General features: G+C 39.0%; 1 protein-coding gene across 6 annotated transcripts in view; it reads right to left on the bottom strand.

Moving 5' to 3' along the window:
• Nucleotides 1-231: 231 nt before the first annotated feature.
• Nucleotides 232-13,200, bottom strand: part of slc45a2 (solute carrier family 45 member 2) — a 32,222-nt gene continuing 19,253 nt past the window's right edge. For all 6 annotated transcript variants that reach the window (XM_042509450.2, XM_042509451.2, XM_088070863.1 and 3 more), the window contains 5 exons: nt 10,585-10,955; nt 7,511-7,654; nt 6,414-6,537; nt 4,376-4,581; nt 232-512 (listed from right to left, as the gene is read on the bottom strand). In XM_042509450.2, the coding sequence (XP_042365384.2) occupies nt 291-512; nt 4,376-4,581; nt 6,414-6,537; nt 7,511-7,654; nt 10,585-10,955 (1,067 nt within the window). In that variant the 3' untranslated portion in view covers nt 232-290. The remainder of the gene's footprint in view (nt 513-4,375; nt 4,582-6,413; nt 6,538-7,510; nt 7,655-10,584; nt 10,956-13,200) is intronic.

A 13,200-nucleotide genomic window follows, 5' to 3' on the forward strand; every position in this document is an offset into this window, starting at 1 on the left:
ACAGAACGAGATGTAAACATTATTGACGTCCTCTGATGAGCTGTAACGTTAGCTATCTCAGAGGTGCTAGGCGAGCTAGCAGCAGATATAAAGGATCGATCATACTGAGTCGTATTTAGAGGACGCTGAGCTGAAGAACATAGATTCGCTTGCAATTTCTGTGTCACCCTAAGGTGAAAACTTGCTGACAAACCCTACAAAGAGTCACGAATCAAAGCTAGTTCAAGGATATAATAAAGAATCTGTATTTATTAAAACAATACAATTAAAATACTTTTATATAAGCAAAATTAGTCCACATATCTGATAAAGAGGCCGATGAAGATGCAGCCGATCAGGGACATGGTCGAAGCCGAGAGGACCACCACGACTACACTTCCTGCCATGTTGACCAGTGCTCCGAGACCCGCGCCCACGATGATCTGAGCCAGCTGGACCATGCATGTGAGGGCGGCACAGTCCACCCCGGTGCCCCGCTCACTTCCACTGCTGCCTCGTAGCTTCACTTGCTCCTGGAGAGGAAGAGGGCGAAGGAAAAGCCGTTTTAAGTGTAATTAATTTCAGTATTACCGGGAATGCCAAGGGCAGAAAGCAATAAATAGTTGTGTAAAAAGATTCACCTTGGGGAGTCAACAGACCACCTCAAATATTTTTGTATTTTGTAACTATAACTAAAGCTAACTAAAGCTCTCCTCCTCCTCCTCACCTCAAACTTTTGATTTCATCACCAGCTCACCTGAATCAGGGTAATGAAGTATTGACTGAGCATGCCAGGGCACATCAAAACTAACAAAAGAAAGTGTTTTTCCATCAACAATGGATTTTTTAGCCACTGCCTCAGGAAAAAAGTTGTATTTTATTATTTTTTTATGAGTACACACTTTTTTAGATGATTCAGTCTGTTAGTTTTCAGACATGATGTTGTGAATGGGGCTGACGCTGTTCAAAATGAAACTGAAAACCACTCGTTCAGCAAAATTAAAAAGTTTAATTTTGTCCTTCGTCTGTCAACTGGAATCGAAAATACCCAAGTCTCTTACCACAGTCTCTTTAATGACAGTGGTATTTTTAAAGGTCCAGTGTTTAAGATTTAGGGGGCTATATCAGCAGAAATGGAATATAATATAAAAAGTGTGTGTTATTTTGTGTATAATCACTTGAAAATAAGAATCGTCATGTTTTCGATACCTCAGAATGAGCTGTATATAGAAGCAGGTCCTCCCATACGGAGATCACCACGTTGCACTGCCATTTTTATAGATTAGCAAAGAACACCGGCTCCAGAGAGGGACATTCGCCTTTTCATGTTGTTGTTGGAAGCCCCTCTGTGATGGGCAATGTAGGAAAAACACTGATTTTTAATTTAAAACAGCTCTTTTCTGTCTTTCTTTTTTACCGCTTTAAATCAGCAAGTCGATTAATTTTGGAGGAAGAGACGTCTGCAGATAATTTAGCTCAGAGCAAGAACTTCCTGAATGTCTGGATCTTAAGTTAACAGAAAAAAAAGGTGAGCATTCATTACCAAGTGGTGGGCTAATGTCATTTCTACAACATGAAACAGAGCCGGAGGAACCCTTATTTGTAATGTTTATCTGCTTTATTCAGTGTTTTTACCTGTTTAAATCACCACGTCCATTTGTTTTGGAGATAGGGACACCTCTGGGGATAATTCAGCTACTGGATAAAAACTCCTGATCAACAAACACTGAGGGAACTCTAACTGGTAGAAGTTACAGCTGATTGCAATCTGCAATCCTCACCCCCAGACGCCACTATATCTCCCTAATTCTTTCACAATATTCCATGAAATATAAGCGACAAAAAAGATCCAGCCTGTCCCTGGAATCTCTTCTGCTGAAGAGGCTGCTTTCAATAGCAGCCTCCGGTATAATGTAATCACACAGATCGCCGAGTTCTTTAATGGTATTTGTACAGGATTGTCAGTAAAAACACTCGCCGGGGAAAGTGAATGTAAAAACTAACCCTAGATTCACTTTCGTTTTGTCTTGCTATATTTGCATTTTTTCAGCATTGTGTCTCTCATTAAATACGTTTCATAGGAAATCCTGTAAGTCAAAAACAAAATGATCTATTATCTAGCACATAAATCAGCACAGAAGCTAAATACATATATCATTCAAAAAAATAACATAAATGTGTGGGCAAAAATGTGTGGTAGACAGTCGTTGCAAATGAATAAACTGAAAGTAAACAGAAATGAAGGAATGTATATATCTAATGAGAAGCATTAAATAAATAACTCTCACATAAAATAAAAGTACTGGATTGACAGCCTGTTACTGTTATTTGATATATTTGAATCATATTACTGCTTTTTTGGTTATTCTAATTTCCCAAGACTTTCTGGAAAACAGTATTGACGCTAAATGATTCATCCTTGTGTAATAAAGTAAATTCAGTTAAATGGGTACTAAACCAATTTCACAAGTCAATGTTTTTTGAAGTCTTCACAACGAGCACTGAGCCTGTGAAAGTAGTTGTGTAATGTCCTCTGTGGCTCTGGGGAAGTTTTAAGGGTTATCTCAGTTTTGGCTTTAGACTTTAAATGTATAACAGAAACAGTGTGATACAGTCTGACGGTTTGGATGTTACCAGACAGTGAGGGTCGACTGGCAGCTTCTGTTCAGTTGCATTATTTGAAGGGTATTCAGGGTTTTCTCAGCTTTCTTCTGCTCTCAGTTCAATTAATGTTTTTTCTCCACTGAATCCTCAAGCATTTTGCAATTAAAATACTAAATCGAGTTCTTTAAGTTAAATGAAACGTTCGCCTACTCAAATCATTTAAATAGTAAATGGATCTGCACTTATATAGCTGTTTTGTATCTGTTAGACCACTTAAAGCGCTACTCACATCCACACATTCACAAGCACATTCATACACTGGTGGCCATGGCTATTGTACAAAGTGCCACCTGCTACTCAGTTTTTAACTATTCATACACATACACACACCGATGGAACAGCCACCTGGAACAATATGCGGTTCGTCCCTTGCCCAAGGATACTTTGACATGTTGAGCCTGGGATCGAACCCCTGACCGTCCGAATACAGAACAACCCGCTCTACCACTTGGGGCAAATTGGTTAAAAATTAGGGCTGCAACTGGCAGTTGTTTTAATTATTGATCAGTTCTTTGAAACAAAGGAAATTGACTTGATTCCTCTAAAAAAAAAAAACATGAAAAGAAAGCAATGAGCTGCTTTACAAAAAATTGCCAAAACATTTGCAAGAAATCAGTAAACATTTTCTAGACAAATACCTGAAAATAGAAAAAAAAAACTATGAGGAACAGGAATACCATGAATACATATTGTGTGACTTAATTTCAAAAACATATTACTTATAATACTTATAAATATGGTTTTATTGATATTTTACCATAGTTATTTGATAGTTATATAATGCTTCTCCCCTTTTTTAAGGCTAATTTTTCCGGTCATGCTCTTGTCACCTTTTACTATTATTTTTCCAGTTTATGGGACAGTTCATGCAAAGCTGCTGACCGCCTCTTTCACTTATTTTTGAAAGAAATCAACTAATATATATAGTTACATTTGAAAGGTTTAAATGCTTGTAAAAGGCGTCTGAACACAGCACAAGAAAACCGTTATCAGCAGGTTTCAAAGGCTTAATCTGCACATTACTTTCTCTAATAACATATCATTTTTGTCTGGGAAACTGTCAAAATTGCCTGTCATTATTCACTTCCCACAGCTCTAAGTACTGCAATCATCTGACTTGTTTTTTTCTGAACAGCAAATTCAAAGACATTCAGGTTATTCTTGTGCATGTCATAGAAATGCACATTATTTTCACATTTCAGAACCAGCAAATATCATATTTGGTTAAAAAATAGCTGATTCATAGCTGATTAACTCCCCATTGATCAACTAATCAATCATTAGACTCACTGTTGCAGCTTAATTTGAAATGGTTGCAGAATTGCCCACATGGCTCACACAAAAAAATGTTGATATTGTTTAATTGTCTTATTTGTGTATAGTTTTATGAATGCATGGCGTTGTTTCTGGATAATACATTTATGGCATTTGATGTTGGGAAAATGTTGCATGCCTCAGACTGCAGGTAAGCACTTGATGCACCTGTTGATAAGAAGCTATTTGGCACTTTATGTGGGTGAAGAGTTAAAAGGATTCAACCATTAAACTGAAGCAAAGCTGCACACACAAGACGGCTGAGCAGATGCATTCAATTTTGGCCCTGAAAACTAAAAAAAACCAAACATCCTAATTGATTCAGCCTAGCTTTGTTGCACACACCCAATTAATGTTATTTCTCTCTACTCATTTACATCTCAGCCCTGAACACCAATTTCCCCTGCCAGCCCCATACCTCCTCTTCCCGCTGATACTCCGCTATCAGATTGAATGGGATGGTGTAGAGCGTGCTGGACATGACGCCGAACACGCTGCAGAGGATCAGCGTTGCGATGATGTTAGGGAAGAGGCCGATCAGGCTGGTGCCCATGCCGAATACAAAGTAGCCCATGAAATATAATCCCTTCAGGCCGATGTATGGGAGGAGGAAACGCTGCACGTCTGAAAACACACAAACACACACATCATTACAGAGAAATAGTTTGAGTTGGATTATGGGACAATGGCTTTGTTTTTAATGGCATTGTGCCTCTAAAAGACATTAAACCCTCCACAGTTTGCAGAGCTGTGTCTGACTCCCAGGTCATCATATACAGACGCTTTGCATGTTTTTCGGTTGTTACAACCCAGCTCGCAAAGGGAAAGGAAAGCAACAGCAAAAGAGAAGTTTCTGGTGAAATTAAGTTATTTATTAACAAAAATGTGTGGCATACTACAAAGGAAAAAGGGCTTTTGGGTGCAGTTCAACTTAAAGACGGAAATAAAATCAAAGGGGGGCTCTTGAAAACAAGAGCTGCTAATGCTATCTAAAAAGAATCAAAAGCGAAAATAAATACCTAAATGTCCTAAATAGCTTAGTGGAAAATCAGAAACAGAAATGAAAGAGAACTCCTGCACCTAATGTCTCTAAAAGCCGTGACACACAAAACAACAACGGGGGCGATGAAAGCCCACTGCCACGTCGGCTCACATTGTTGTGTCTTGGCCAAAAAGTTGCACTGAGCGCCGTTGTAGCCCACTACTTTACATTTTGTCAAGGGTTAAAGTTGTGCTTATTTAAGGGTGGAGCCGCTTAAGTGACAGGCTGTCAGCCGATAGTGTCTTCGGCTTCTCAGGTAGCTCTTCGCCTCACTTCTCCACAGCTCTACCCTCTTGTCCAAATATGGTCACTTCTGGATGGTGATGCCAAAATACCACATTTGCAGCTTTAAAAACAGGAATCCACAAATCAGTGGCTGACATGACGGTAGCTACGGCAATTATTTATTTATTTAGTTTTTTTCTTTCTACGCCAAGTATCTTTACTTTCTACGTTCCTGTGAAACAGTTATGGCAAAGAGTGACAAAGTCTGCATACAGAAGAGTTCAGGGTCAATGGCTGGGTCAAACAAACACAGGACTTTCACCCAGGAGAACGCTGTTGGTGTCCCATGTAACATGAAAAATATGTTTGACTTCTTTAACGTAACGTTATGTAACAGGCGTATGTCACATTCTTGTCCTTATGCTGCTTTTTTTTCCTTGAGTGTTCTGCATAGTCTCCCGTCTTTGGTGCTGGTTAATGTTTGATGTGATGAGTTCGAGCCAATCACAGAACAGTGGGGCAGCACTGAGTCACATTACATTTCAATGTGATCTTTTCTCTAAACCTAATCAAGTTGTTTTATTGTCCTAACCCAACTGCTACTTTTTCACAACATTTTTTATGAGTTATAACGTGTTTCACCCAGGAGGAAGCTGTGCATCTCATACAGACACCTTCTGCGTTGGTATCAGACGACGGAGGGCCACAGCCTATCTTTCATTTCAGAGCAGCAATGTCACAAAAAAAAACTTGTAAAAAGACAATTTTTCTCAGCATCCAGAATATAAATAGAGCCAATTTCACACTCAAGAAATGCAGGGACACCAGCACTTTATGTGACCGAGCTCTTATGTCTCTCCCTCGCTTTTCATTGTTATTTTTATTTTTACATAGCTGCTGCTATAGCAGACCTACATGCTGCATTTGAATGAAACATTAATCAGCATACCTCTGGGGAAACGTGTTTCTTTTGTGCAGCTAATGAACGGCAGCGGCACACTACCACCTGTGATCCCGACACAAAAGAGACAAGGAGGTGGTAATTGCTGACTGCTACTCATTTCTTTGCCAAACCTTGACGGGTTGTCATTCACAGAGGAACTAATGATGTCAGTGTGCCGGGCATAATGATACTAATGGATGGTAACTGCTGTGAATTAAACACATACATAATGTTTCATTTACGTACAGGAGTAGAGAGCAGAGGACACAGCATTGATACACAGCCCCCAGCAGCCCACTTCGACTCCTCTCTCGTATGTGGCGTAGGCTGTGGAGTTATGGTCTGCATAAGGATCTCCCTTGTACACAATCTGAAAAGCAAAGACAGCCATTATTTAGAGTGTTAAAATACAAGCTTGGCTTTTTCAAGGCTAGAAGTTAAAGCACATGGCTTCACTGATATAGATATTTAATGACAGCCACCCTCATTAAGACAAGCTTTCATCTTTTCCTTTCTTTCGGCCTCCAACAGGGAGCGACTTACTATACATAAAATGCTGCCTCAACAGTCTAGCCCAGTTCACAATGACATGAAACACATGAAAAAGAATCCCCACGTTTTGCCTTAGGCTCAAATGACTGAAATGATTATAGAATGCTAAAAATAGTTCAAACTCCTGCCAATTAATTGCCTTGTGGTTTTAGCAATAAACGTATTAATACCAAGTACACAACTTTTTCTTACACAGGATTGTGCTCAATACAGTCATTTTTGTTATAAAAACCTGGACTCCTAGGAGTCTTCAGAATTAGTGGGGGCTTGTTCAGAGACCAAAATATGTCTACAAACACACTATATCACCTCATTGAGGGTCATTTAAAATTTGTTCAAGGGCCCCAAATAGCCCTTGGGTGGACCATGGACATGCATGCCTGCCCATAAACGCTGGATATATCATTTTACTGGGATGTACAATTTGTTTTATGAGTTTTAAGCTCTTAAGTTCTTTTTTTTCTAGCAGAAATGATCATTATCGTGATCACATTTAACCAGACTGTAAATGCACCGTACTAACCAAGCTAGCAGCTAGCATTAAGGTTAGCTCCATCCTAACGTCCAAATATGGTCACTTCTGACTTCACAAATCCAAGATGGCAGTCCACAAACCAATTGGTGACGTCACAGTAGCTATGCCCATTACTTTATAAAGTCTGTGGTTAAAAGTGATGTCAACAACACAATGCCATCAGCCACTGCAATCCACCACCAACCTGCCACACAGATGGGAACATAAGCCACACCTGAACGCCAATCACACCGAGCCACACTCTTAAAATACATACCTGTCCCATAAAATCAGTGAAGAAGAGCATATTGCAGAGGAAAGCCGTCCATCCCAGCAGGTGACTGACACACAGGTAGCGATAGTGGTTTGGCATGTTGATGATAGTTTTCATCATTGACCTGAATGTCATCCTTTTCTGAGCCTGTAGATACACAAACATCACAGACATCAGCGCCAATGGCTACAACGCTGACAGAAGTACTAAAATAAAATAGAAAAGCTTCTTCTTTCGAAGCACTCATTACTCTCCTTGTGTTTCATTGCTGGTGGTGCTTAAGTGTCAGCTCAAAAGCTTAAAAAAAAACTAGACGTCCACATCCTAATGATCTTAATTGGAATGAATGAAGGAACATAAACTTCTCAGAGGAGTCACGTTAAGGACTCTGATCAAGGGTAAGAGACAGGAGATGTTGAAAGATAAAACAGATAATACCATACGGTTATGCACACTTCAGAAGCATTAAATGAAGTCCTGATATGACATTGTAATCGTTTGCTTTTATAAGTGAAAAACTTTGCATCAGTAATAATTTTTTTTATTACAGAAACATTCACTGTTTAAACTCACCGAAGTGTGAAATAAAGGGCAGAATAGACAGCCAGAGCAATGAGAGCTAAGATAAGGACTACCAAAGCATGAAATATTAGAGATTATTAATCAAACATCAAAGCAAGGCTACCAAAGTGAGTTGTATAAAAAGGATGACACCAAGTCTTGTGATAGATCCCGTTTCTTTTCATCAAGACACATTAAACAGAAACCCGGCTGGATGGGTTTGAGGGAGCGACTGATGATCGGAGTTTCAGAAAAGAATTCATGAATACTGTAGGAAATCACATGACAATTTTGCGTTGCACAGGATATATTCACAGAACACTTCACATCATCTTCATGAGGCTGTTTGAAGAGTTTCCACTCTAGAGCATGGCCTAATTACTCATTTGAACTCAAACATCCTCAGGGATATTGAGTTATGAATATTCCTGTGAAGAACTGGCCGAGCGGTGGAAGGAGAACACAGAGGACAGAGTAGTCTTCGGCTGGTGTATTTTTAATTGCAGTTTACACCAGAAAAGCAGCAGGTTAAGCTGGTTTTGATGTGGTAGTGAGATGCGACTCGAAAGAAAATTAGAGTTTGTTAATGAAAGAAAACTTTTTACGCATGCCTCTGGTGAACGAAGAATCCAAAAAGAGAGATAATTCTATATGAATTGAAGTCACTGGGCTCAGTGTTTAAAAAGAGCAAAAGTTCATCAAAAACATCACTTAACAAATTCTCACACAACTCGAGCAGTATAATCCAAGCTTCATATGAATACCAGAGCTGCGTGTTAACCGCTGCCTACAACTGATAGTTTGTGTCACTGTGTGAGTTTGCAGAATCCAAACTAATTAAAACACAAAAAACAAAGTGTAAACTGATGTTTTGATATAGTTTTGCTGTTGTTTAATGCTGATCAATATTACTTCAGTTCATTAAAGGTTTTCTCAGTTTTTTTGCATTCTTCATTAGTGAAATCATGAGAGAAAAACACGCTTTCCTTACAAATTCAGTGTAATATAGGGTTAATAACTGGTAAGCAAATGGTCATTTTGAGGGGTAAGTTAGTTAGTTTAGTTAATAAAGTCAGACAATCGAATATTTATATGTAAAATCATTCATCTAATTCAGTGGTTCCCAACAGTTTTCTTTATAGCACCCTTTTCTATCATTAAATAATTATACATTATACAATTATGACATATTTAATAAATATTTCAGATGTATTTTATGTCTTCACTGTACCTTTATACTGTGAGATTGTTTTTCAGTTCATATCTAAAATAATAATCTTAACTCAAACAATTTCATTTAGTATTCTTCACAGAAATGAAGGAAACCAGGAAACCAGTGATCTTATTGTCTTATCATGGATCAGGTGCGGCCAAACTATGGTGTGTGGACCAACTGCGGCCCCGCTTCCTGTTTTTAAATGGCGCGAGGCAAGTTTTAAAAATAAACTAGAATAAGCATACTTCTAGCAAATTGCACTGTATGTAAACTTCACAGCTGAGTTTAAACATGATGTTGATGTCACTTTGACCAACTATGAGCACTTCTTAAACTGAACACCAAATATCGCTACTTCACCTAGAGTTATCGATAACCGGTTGATATATATTGGTGTGGGCACACCAATAAACTACTGTGATGTCAAACATTAAACTGTAGTTTTGATAGAAAATGAGCTTTTTATGGTGAGCTTTTCTGGTCTTGAAACACTGCCTTTGTTGCTGTGTAACTGGTTGAAAACTGCACATTTACTATTGTTTGGCCTGCGATTCCTTACATTGTTCTGGCTATGAACAAAAACAAAAAACAGTTGGTCACCCTGTCAAAGAGATGGCTTGGGGCACTCTGAAGCTGAAACTGCAATGCTTGAAATCTTTTTAAGCCCTAATTGCACTCGCTTGTTGCAGGGCTTTTTATGTCACTGTGCTTTAAGCACCATAAGAACAGCAATTACTTTAGTTTTCATTTTGTGAAATGAATTTGAAGAGCGGTTAGTGCTGTCTCCTCTCAGCAGAAAGGTCGTGGGTTTGTGTTTTCTGACAGGCAGAATGGATGGATGGAAAAACACTGAATGGATCTGCAGGTCAGTGTGAAAACAGTGTTTAAGGAAAAATTGAACCCCGAAGCTAGACTACGGACATATAGTATGTATGTTGATGCTTGAAATGACTGTTTGTCGCTACTTTTATGACTGCACAGTGAGATCAAATGAAATTATTCAACAGTCATTCTGTGACTTTCAGATGCCATCACTAAAAGCTTTTGTCTTTGATGTGTAAATATACACACCACATTGTCACTGTGCTCACATCTTTCAATAAAGGCAACATGTTTACCTGACTTTCCCCACCACTTAGCTTCCAATAGAACTGATATTAGGACTATATTCCAAGTCCATTTCCTCTTAATAGCTTCATAAAAGTCTCCCTGTGACCATGAGCACAGATGGATACATAAAGAAAATCTGTGCCACATGTATATAAACACATGCATCCTGTTTATCCTGCACATTACATACCTCCTTGTTTGGCTGCTTGGCACTGGAGGTCACTGAGTTGGCCTCTCCGAGAGCAGAAAACGACCTTGGCCTGAGGTCTGGGACAGACGAGGGGGCTATCGGTGAGACAGGCTCTTTGTTAGCCAGTGCCCCATAACCATTGCTATGTGACCCCAGCAGGCGGAGGGCACTGGGAGGAGAGAGGTCGGAGGTGGAGCGGTCCTTGCCCAGAGGTTGCTCTGGGATACTGAAGAGATGCACGGTGAGAAAGATACCCCAGGTCAATGCTGAGAAGAAATAGATGACTTGATACTCTGAGCCCAGCAGCTGACCCATCACAGAGTGACCCCAGTCCATAGCTCCCACCAGGTAGCCAAACGCTCCGCCCAGACCTGAAACACAGCGGCAAAGCTTAAAACACTGTGGGCAGAGAAGTACACTTGTTTTAAAGTACTGTACACATTCAAAGTCGACTAGAACATTCCTCCTCCGGGTATATTTTTTTTCCATTTTAAAGAGTTGAGAGAGTTTTTGCCACAAGAGGGCAGCGGAAACAAGTTGGGAAACAAAATTTTAACATATCATCACCTTTAAAGTTAATACAGCAAACTTGGTAAGAAACAGTTGCTTATTTTCACATCCAGCAGTTACAGAGCAACATGGTAATTTATTTGAAGTTGTTTTTGTGTCCACCTGATGAATGTCGGTCCAATATCTAAGGACACGATATTTATTTAAAAAGCCCTGTGCAGCTGTGCCTCTCTCCTGGGTGCCAGCCGGTGCTGGATAACAATAAACCAAGAAAAGTAAAGTTCCATCGCAAACCAGGATGCTCAGGTTGACACTTATTTATATTGAAACTCACTCTACATAGTAACACAGCAGTTAATATGACTTCTGATGTTGAAACACACCAGTTTCATTGTCTGATAATTAGCACATAATGGTTTAGATGAAACAGCTGATGGTTTATAAACAGAGAGAATCTGAAGAAGTGATATGCAAGAGGCCTAATTCACTCTTCTTTTTTTTAATGTGAGCTATTAATAAATAATTGTCAACCTGAGCACCTTGGTGTGCACTTAACTTTCCTTGATACAAGACATTTATTTGTTTGTTTGCTTGTCTTTGTACTACATTCAATTGAGTACTGGTTTAAAAAGATTTGCAAATGTTGTTTTTATTTATGTTTTACACAACCTTCCCCTTTTTTTAATTGGGTATGTATAGTGGACTTACAGCACTTGGCATATTGTCATCTTTTCATTTTTACACAGACACACCACTGGAAATACAAGTATAAAAAAGGAAACAAAATCAACATTAAATGATGAACAAAACATCAGCATAGAGAAATTCTTATTTTAGACTTCAGCACTGCAGTAAGACATAGCTTCATATTTTAGAGAATATTGCTTCAAGCTCAGTATCCATGCAGAAGACATGGAGCCATCAGGAATTTGGATTCAGCCTGTTTGCTGCTAACATGAAGGCTCACCAGCTGCAGACAGCGTGTGCTCCGTGCTGCGTTAATCTCATATCTCTCTGCTCTCACTGGCTTTCATGAACAGCACAGCCTCCTCTCTTTACCACCAAAGGAAAGTTTAATGCTGACAGCTTTAGGAAAAGTGAGCGACCATAAAGGCCATTGTTTTTTTGTATGAGGGCTGTGGGCCAATGGCAACCCTCAGAGACATTTTTTTAAGATGCCCTAAAATATAACATTAAATGGATTTATTATATCTCAATCATTTGTCATCCATTTCAGTATTTTCACTTTAAATAGCTTACATTCAACACACTACAGGAATGACAACCTTTAGAAAGCCATAGGTGCATACATAGACTGTATAAAATAAAGGACGTAACTATTATGACATCACCCACTGGTTTGTGGACTGCTGTTTTGAACCCTCAAGTTTGGCATCTTGGATTTTTGAAGCCAAAAGTGAGCATATTTGGGTAAGAGGCTGGTGCTGAGGAGTGAGGGTGGATCTGACTCACAGACTGTAGCGACACCTAACAGACAGCGTATGACTCAAAGGGGCCACGCCTTTAAATATGCATAATTTTGGGACTTAATAAAATTCAAATAGTTAAGTTTAATAAAAATTCACCCCCTGTACAGTTGTCATAAATGCTAAAATCAGCCAAAACATTTTCTGTGGCAGGCTGTAAACATGTTTATTTCTCATGTTAAGTTGGACATTTTAACATGGGGGATCTGTGGGGTTTGCCTCCGTTTTGGAGCCAGCCTCAATCATCATCATGGAAATTACGATTTATCATCTTTCTAGTGCTGCCTTAATCATATGCAAAACTTTCAGCACCCCTGGAGTAGAAAGATCCACTGTAACTGAACCAGCACCACTTGATATGTCGGTTGCCTGTGCAGTATATGAGTGAGCAGTCTGTTTGTATGCAACACAGAATAACTGGAGAAAAAAAACTAAGATCATGTTTTATTTTGCTGTTTTTTCTTTCATGCACTAGAGTAAAAAGTCTATACAGGTGGATGCTTCTCTTAAATGGGAGTCAGTGGTCAATCGATTCAATATATTGTAAAAAAAAAAATAAAAATAAATAAAAACATATATGGTTGGTTGACTGATGGACTGAGTCACCAGTCACTTGAAA

The sequence above is a fragment of the Plectropomus leopardus genome, chromosome 20 (assembly GCF_026936395.1).
Source record: "Plectropomus leopardus strain MGB_pleo_1.0 chromosome 20, ASM2693639v1, whole genome shotgun sequence".
Taxonomy (NCBI): domain Eukaryota; kingdom Metazoa; phylum Chordata; class Actinopteri; order Perciformes; family Serranidae; genus Plectropomus; species Plectropomus leopardus.